General features: G+C 34.2%; 1 protein-coding gene across 5 annotated transcripts; it reads left to right on the top strand.

Annotated features, from left to right (window-relative positions):
* The first annotated feature begins 4307 nt into the window (after positions 1-4307).
* On the top strand, positions 4308-8155 carry LOC108567101 (DNA-binding protein P3A2). 5 transcript variants are annotated; one of them, XM_017927364.1, is made up of 5 exons: positions 4308-4409; positions 5414-6196; positions 6444-6728; positions 6996-7272; positions 7410-8155. In XM_017927364.1, exons 2-5 carry the CDS (start codon positions 5447-5449, stop codon positions 7742-7744), a joined length of 1647 nt encoding a protein of 548 aa, XP_017782853.1. In that variant the 5' UTR covers positions 4308-4409; positions 5414-5446; the 3' UTR covers positions 7745-8155. The 5 variants fall into 5 exon arrangements, with proteins under 5 accessions (XP_017782853.1, XP_017782855.1, XP_017782852.1 ...); XM_017927366.1 differs by lacking the exon at positions 4308-4409 and adding an exon at positions 4456-4692 and having other exon boundaries at positions 6444-6689; XM_017927363.1 differs by lacking the exon at positions 4308-4409 and adding an exon at positions 4456-4692.

Genomic DNA, 8155 nt, shown 5'->3' with positions numbered 1-8155 from the left:
CTGCAATACGTGTTCAAATTTGAAAAATTGAAATTAGAACGTTCGAAAAAGCAGTGTTTTCACATTTCATTGATTTACTCTAAAACTATAATAGATAGAATCAATCCAATATATGGATATGAAAGCTGAATGTTTGGGGAATCCAGCAAGTATAGATACATTCCTGTGCTCTTATCCATATTGCTGTAATACGCGTTCCTTTTATGAAATGGAGGGGGGTGGGGAGGCGCCAAATGATTACATACTTTTGAGGGAGGCGTAGTAACATCAAGTTTGGAAACCACTGCTGTAGATCATCGTCGAAGACTGAAGAAGTTTAAACCGCAAGACTTACCCAACCGATTTTAATAATCAATAAATCAATGTTTGCAAGTGCATAAATAATTATTGTATATTTGAAGTGGGGTTGTTGGATCATCTCTTCATTAAGTATTATAGTGTCCTTTTTTTATTTTCTTTTTACCACATTCCTAAAGCTTGATATCTATGTCAGATGATAGATTGCTTTAATAATAATAAAAAAATCTCAATTAAAAATTTAGTTTGCTATGAAATTATCAAACTATATTAATTATATCAAAAATACTCAGTAATAAAAATATTCAACTTAAATTTAAGAAAATTAATTATTTTAATTATATTCAAGTTTTATAATTTTCTAAATACAAATTGGAAGTAATTTTAAACATGAGAAACTGGCTAAAAAAATATTATGAAATTAATCGAAAAACTAAATTTCGTATCGCATTTTGATAAAATAAAAAAAAAATAAACAGATTTAAAAAAAAAACTATATTAGCTAATAGTTTCCTTGATGTGATAAGTAATCATTTTCAAGTAATTACTCAAGTAATCAATGAAAAATACTATGATGAAATTATGAAAGTCTTAACAATAATTCCAGAAATAATTTATCAATGATTACAATATTTGATTCTCGTTTTATATACGCTTAATCGGGACACATTAGTATTAAGCAGATTTGTTATTTGCTCGGTTTTGTTTCCGTTTTTAGGATTTGTCCCGATTAACCGGATTAAGCGGAATCGACTGTTCTTATTATGTAATATTACTAAATATTAATAACTGACATGCAAGTAACAAATCATGCAGACAATCTACAATGTGGAAGAGAAAAAAACAATGGACTATTCCAATAGAAATTGCGTTTCATTAATGTACACTAATGTTTCATAATTGTATTATAATAGCGTTTCATTAAGTATTATAGTGTCCTTTTTTATTTTCTTTTTACCACATTCGTAAAGCTTGATATCTATGTCAGTGGATAGATTGCTTTAATAATAATAAAAAAAAATCTCAATTAAAAATTTAGTTTGCTTTGAAATTATCAAACTCTATTAGATATATCAAAAATTCTCAATAATAAACATATTCGACTTAAATTTAAGAAAATTAATTATTTTAATTACATTCAAGTTTTATAATTTTCTAAATACCAATTGGAAGTAATTTTAAACATGAGAAACTGGCTAAAAAAATATTATGAAATTAATCGAAAAACTAAATTTCGTATCGCATTTTGATAAAATTAAAAAAAAAATTAAATAAACAGATTTAAAAAAAAACTATATTAGCTAATAGGTTTCCTTGATGTGATAAGTAATCATTTTTAAGAAATTACTCAAGTAATCAATGAAAAATACTATGATGAAATCATAAAAGTCTCATCAATAATTTTAGAAATAATTTATCAATGATTACAATATTTGTTTCTCGTTCTATATACGCTTAATCGGGACACATTAGTATTAAGCGGATTTGTTATTTGCTCGATTTGTTTACGTTTTTTAGGATTTGTCCCGATTAACCGGTGTCCGGATTAAGCGGAATCGACTGTTCTTATTATGTAATATTACTAAATATTAATAACTGACATGCAAGTAACAAATCATGCAGACAATCTACAATGTAGAAGAGAACAAAAACAATGGACTATTCTGCAAAATTCCAATAGAAATTGCGTTTCATTAATGTACACTAATGTTTCATAATTGTATTATAATAGCTTTTCCATATCGGCGCTGGCAGCTAAATTGCATTTAATTGCTTACTCAAACACAGAGTATGGATTGTTTATGGAAATTCAAGCTGATTACGTAATGCTACGCTGTGCCTTCAGTTATTTGCTTCTGTTGCGTAAGGCTGCGTCGCGCGGAGGTTGGATAAAACGTCCAAAGCTCGAGCAAATTATGTGAAATACATATTTATTACGTAAAAATGTTTAAATATGTATAATAACTTCAAAATTTTTAATTATGATTTTAGATATTCAATGTTAGTAATAAGTAGATTGTCACCAATCACAAAGATATTATAGAAGTATTTATCATTGTGTAGAGAAAAACATAATTTTTAAAGAAAGTTATTTAATGAAAAAAAATTCAAAATAAACGAAACTTTGATAATTTTATGCTTTGAAGACTTGATTTCATTTGTAAAACAAACAGATATAGTAGATATATACAACAAAAAGTATTTAAATAAGCATAAGTACTTTGTATAAAGATACAGTATACTGATATGATTCAGTAGGGAATGCGTTTGTTTTCATGAAACTTTATCTGTCTAACAGCAATGTCTTTAGTTTTCCATCTGTATTCATGAATAGAAGTTTGGAATTATAGAAAAGAAAGCTATAGGTTTAAGGAATATACTGTAAGTATTACATTATTTATATAGTATTATCTAATGGTCATCAACTACATATATGATGCCCTAGTAAAACGACAAAGATGAGTTGGCAAAGATTATTCATAGAAATAGTATAAACAAAACTCTTTATTGTAAGAACTTCAATTTATAACTGTGTAATTTAATATAGATAGTCAAAACTTTGTAATATAAATCAGTATCACAACATTGAACCAGTCCTGTTACTAAATAAACATTTACAAAAAATGCAGTGCTTCGACTTTAACTTTGTTGCAGTTGAGAAGTGTACGAGACCTGAAATCGTTTATTAAGACACTTTAACTTAACTCTTTATTGTTTTTCTTAAGACAGTTTTAGTATATGCTAATTGCAATATGTTCAACTTGATGTGTAGTGATTATGACTTCATAAATGACTCACCAATATATAAATACATAATAATTTGGATGTCGAAATATTACTGGACATGATCTAATGAATTAAACTTTGTCTAAAGATATACAATAAACATTTATATATAGAAATACATATAAAACTACAACAGAAGGGTTCATGATGGTATATTCTTATCTTATGCAACCAAATAAACAAATACTTGACCAGGCAGGACCTAGTTCATTTTATGCATGTCATTGTACTACTTAACATCCAACCTTGGATATTTATAGTCACATGTATTACACAAACATCATTTCCAGATAATCGTTACAAATGAAAGCATATAAATAAATAATAAGGATTGAAAACATATGTTTACCCATAAGTTGTTTTATGCTTTAGATTTAGAATATCAGATCTTTCTATGCCTATTAAATGACTATATACATAGGAAAATAATTAGATTTGCAAATACTTCTTATTTGTTAATAGCTATCTAAATTTAGATGTATCCTAACGACGCCTAACGCCAATCATTAGAATATAATCTATTAAATATGTTTGTATTGTATTTCAATTGCATAATTGGTTGCATAATTATAATCATATTCGATCTTGGGCTCTAGGTGGCTCTAGTTGTTGAGTATTATGTTCAAAGTTTTACCAATGGATATCAGTGCGAAAGAAATTAATAAAAAAAAACGGAAATAACAATATTTCGTATTTAAGTTTAACAACAAAGGATCTTGTTACTGCTTTTAAAGTTATATTTTGATTTTGATTCTATTTGCATTTAAGTGTCCAATTTCACAACATTGTTTTTGGTATTAAATTATTAAAAAAAAACTATGACTAGATATTTGATATAATGTGTGTATATTTGTTTGATTGAATAAATGTGTTTATTCCTTTTGGGTATCGGGTTTCCAAAGTATATGAACATTGACTGGTTGCATAACTATGCGGATATTTGATATTGTAAAACAATAGTTGTAGTATTACTCTTGTACATTTTTTCTTATGTTTTAAGTTAGGTAATTTGTAAATGGTGGAGTATTACGAAGGGTGTTTTTGTTTATATTTGGTGTTTTTTGTTTAGGTGAAATAATGGTGCGTAGCGCCCACTGGGGGGAGGTAGGAGATGGTAGTAAACGGAGCTAGTGGCCATCAGAGAGGGTCATATGTCAAAATCAAACGATGATTCGCCGCCCAAATTATTTCAGTATAATGCCCAACTGATTACGGCTATGGCTGTCGTATCCTGTGTTAAAGAGACAGAAAAATAGAGTTCGTGCGTTTCAACAGCAGTGGAAATGTTGTTATTATGAAATATAAGTGCAGGAAAAAAGTATCAGGTATGTCAAATTATCTTATTGCTCGCTCAATATTAGAATTGCGCAGACTCTAAAAATATGGCTGGTACCAAAATAATGTCGGACATTGCATTCTGTTGTCGGGACCGATCGATATTCGAGATTGTGACGTATAATGTCGGTTGTGGAGTGTCATGTATGTGCGATAGTGTGAAAATGACGGTTGTGAATTGCAAAACCTAAAAAATGTACACGATAAGACGTTTAGCCCGCATTTGCGGACACCCAGACATGTTTTTGTATTAAATGCATTACATACACGCAGGTGCGTACGCAGCCGTACTAATAATTTTAACTGGGCCTGCTCAGCTCAACCTTAGGTGGACGCGCGACTCTCTTTCCAACATGTTTCTCTAATATGTTACAGTTTTGTTTTTGTTTTGGTTACGCGATGGGTCATGGCATGGGCCGGGTACCGAGCGATGGTCGCGTGGTCGTACCCAGGCACACCATCGCCGGCCCGATATTTGGGTAGCCATGTTAAATCGCTTCGCGTTCCTTGAAACCGAACCCACGGAACAAGCGGTTGCCGCTCAACGCTTCTCGTTGCTGTTGTCGTTGGTTAATAGCTTCACGCCGATCGCGCCAATTTGTTTATTTACAAAAAGCAATGTTTTCGAAGACTCGCCGCGAAACGGGACCAAATGCAGCCCCCCGATTTCCGTTCCCCCCGTACCTTTAACCTTAAGGTTAGCGTGAGAACAGAGCGAAGAAATTAATACATACATAATTATAAATATATTATAGAAAAAAAGAAGCAAAGTAAGGGGTCAGTCTGTGGGATGGGGTATCAATTATTGATTTTGTAGCTCACCAGAATTATCGTCACACATGTTTTCGTAAACACGTATTTCTTCTGTTATGTTTATTTGCTTTTCAAAACCACTGTCTATCTCTCTGTTGTCTTCCTTTTCTAATCTTCACCATGCTCTTTCAAGGTTTATTCAGGACACATCCTTAAGGTTCTTCTTCTTTTCTGTTTTTAGCCGGAAGCTACCCTGCAATTGGGGTTTTTGTAAATGGTGATGATGAATACCTCTAACGGCAGTCAATCAGACCAAATTACAATGGTGGTGGGTTCACCAAGTGGGATGTCTGGTGGTTCAGATGATGATGATGACAACTGTCCATCGTCCCCTGGGTCCACCTATGATGAGTCTGGGGATCTTATGTCAGCAGCCATGGGAGATGATGTCACTGCACAACTAGCTGCAGCTGGTCCTGTTGGTGTTGCTGCTGCTGCTGCCATTGTGTCTGCAAAGAAAAGGAAACGATTACATTCGTTTGAGACAAACCCCTCGATCCGGAAGCGACAGAAAAATAGGTTGCTGCGTAAACTGAGGCAGACGATAGATGAGTTTGCCACCAGAGTCGGTCAGCAAGCCATTGTGCTGGTCGCTACGCCCGGAAAACCGGACACCAGTTACAAGGTGTTTGGCGCGAAGCCACTCGAAGATGTAATTAAGAATCTGCGAACCGTCATCATCGAAGAATTAGAGAGCGCCTTGGCTCACCAAGCCCCACCCCCAGTCCAGGATGATCCTACGCTTTTCGAATTACCTCCCCTTATCATTGACGGAATACCCACTCCCGTCGAGAAAATGACGCAAGCTCAGCTTAGAGCTTTTATTCCGTTAATGCTTAAATATTCCACTGGCCGTGGGAAGCCTGGATGGGGCAGAGACTCGACGAGGCCACCGTGGTGGCCAAAAGAATTGCCCTGGGCCAATGTCAGGATGGATGCCCGTAGCGAAGATGAAAAACAGAAGGTAAATTCGGACACGTTTACTATGCTTCCATACATACATCTTCAAATATATTATATAAATAAAACAACCACTGCAAAAAAATTACTTCCATGTTAATCAACTGGCCTATCTATGCTCATAGCTGACATAATGTTACCCCCTACCCTTGATTCTAGATTCTTATTTACTCCAAAAGATGTCTCCCTAATATCATAAATTTATGTATAAAAGAAAGAGGGTGTTATTAACGCTTTTCGTTTCGTTGCAGATTTCTTGGACTCACGCTCTAAGGCAGATTGTGGTGAACTGCTATAAGTACCATGGACGAGAGGATCTCCTTCCCGCATTCACTGAGGAGGACGAGAAGACCAATGCAACAGCACGTGCTAATGCCAATGTTGGTAGTGTTTTGAAGATGCATTCCTCTGGGATGCATAAGATACAGATCCAAGCTAACGGTTCCCCGCAGATAATAACCACCTCTGCCGATGCCATATCGGGTTCCTCGGCGCAGGTCTGCCTCGACCCCACCGGCTATAGTTCAGATGTCGATGTTCGTAGCACTACACCACCTATAGATGTTGTCACGTGTTATTATGTTTTGATTTAAAAAGATTATTTTATCACATTATTTTATTTTTTACAATTATTATTATAATAGTAATATTATTATTTTTATGATTTAGTTGCTCGTGGGTGTGCTAGCTTGGTTTTGTAGTCTTTAGTTTGATATATTATCGATATATATATATCTAAATTTAATACTATTTAGTTCTGAAGTTGATATTCAATTGGACTTACGTATGATTTTTTATTTTAGATCACCGCTCAATACGCGCCTACCGTATTGCACACCATTACAAATCCGGATGGTACAGTCAGCATTGTGCAGGTGGATCCGAACAACCCGATCATCACATTACCAGATGGCACTACGGCACACGTCCAGGGTATGGCAACTATCCAGTCTGCACAGGGTGATACCATTCAGACGATCGCTGAAGGCGGTCAAGCAGAAGTCATGGACTTGAATTCTGTTACCGAAGCAACATTAAATTCTGAGGGACAAATTATTTTAACTGGTGAAGATGGTCATGGTAAGTTCTACTATTTAACCTTTGTATGAAGCTTTTGAGACCACGAGTACATACTTATAAGACATCACAGGGAACTTGTGGGTTCTGACTATGATTTGAAACCAATATTATCGATTAATTGCTATTACTTGCGGCAGTGAGTGGAGTGATTACGGTACCAGTATCTGCATCGATGTATCAAACTATGGTGGCCAACATACAGCACCTACATACAAACAGCGACGGTACCGTTTGCGTGACCCCAGTGGTCCAAGTACCAAAAGTGGAGCCGAATAGTTCGGACGGAATGGAAACATTAACAGTGACACCAGGAGGATTGACCACCCACTCTATGATGATACAAAGCACCGGCGAGGGAGGACCACAGGTATTACAGGTGTTATCTTTAAAAGATGCCACTGTGCTTACAAAAGCCATGGCCAGTATTGCCGATGTCAAAACAGAGGAAACAATAATCAGTGAACAGGGCTAAATAAATATATAGAACTAACGTAAGAAATTTAAGGAAATTAAAAAAACAGATACAGGTCGCACGAATTGCTGCACCCTAATTATGTATGTATATAAACAAAACTAAAAAAAAATATGATGTTGTGGTAATTGTGAGTGTGTCTCATCTGTGGGTTGAAATACTAGCTGTAGGAGCGATTGTTTAATTATGTTGCAGTCTGTGCCAAAGGCATCAAAATATGTACCTACTATAATTTTAGTAATTAGATTTAGGTTATTATTTGTTACCTTACCAAAAGGAATGACTCATTCACCATATCTTACTGATATTGGACTTTGAATTCAGAATAGAGAGAACCAAGATTACTTTTTACAAATAATTTTTTTTTATATATATATATATTATACCCTAATTTATCTGTACATATTATAA

This window comes from Nicrophorus vespilloides, unplaced genomic scaffold (genome assembly GCF_001412225.1).
Source record: "Nicrophorus vespilloides isolate i.1.1-1 unplaced genomic scaffold, Nicve_v1.0, whole genome shotgun sequence".
In the NCBI taxonomy this organism is placed as follows: domain Eukaryota; kingdom Metazoa; phylum Arthropoda; class Insecta; order Coleoptera; family Silphidae; genus Nicrophorus; species Nicrophorus vespilloides.
The sequence above is the reverse complement of the archived record's forward strand: the minus strand, read 5'-3'. Positions and strand labels throughout refer to the sequence as shown.

Coding starts and splice junctions, on each gene's coding strand:
- LOC108567101 (XM_017927364.1), top strand. CDS start 5,447: ATGGTGATGATGAATACCTCTAACGGCAGTCAATCAGACCAAATTACA. Junction 6,729..6,995: donor GCTATAGTTCAGATGTCGAT/GTTCGTAGCACT, acceptor TTTTTATTTTAG/ATCACCGCTCAATACGCGCC. Junction 7,273..7,409: donor AACTGGTGAAGATGGTCATG/GTAAGTTCTACT, acceptor TACTTGCGGCAG/TGAGTGGAGTGATTACGGTA.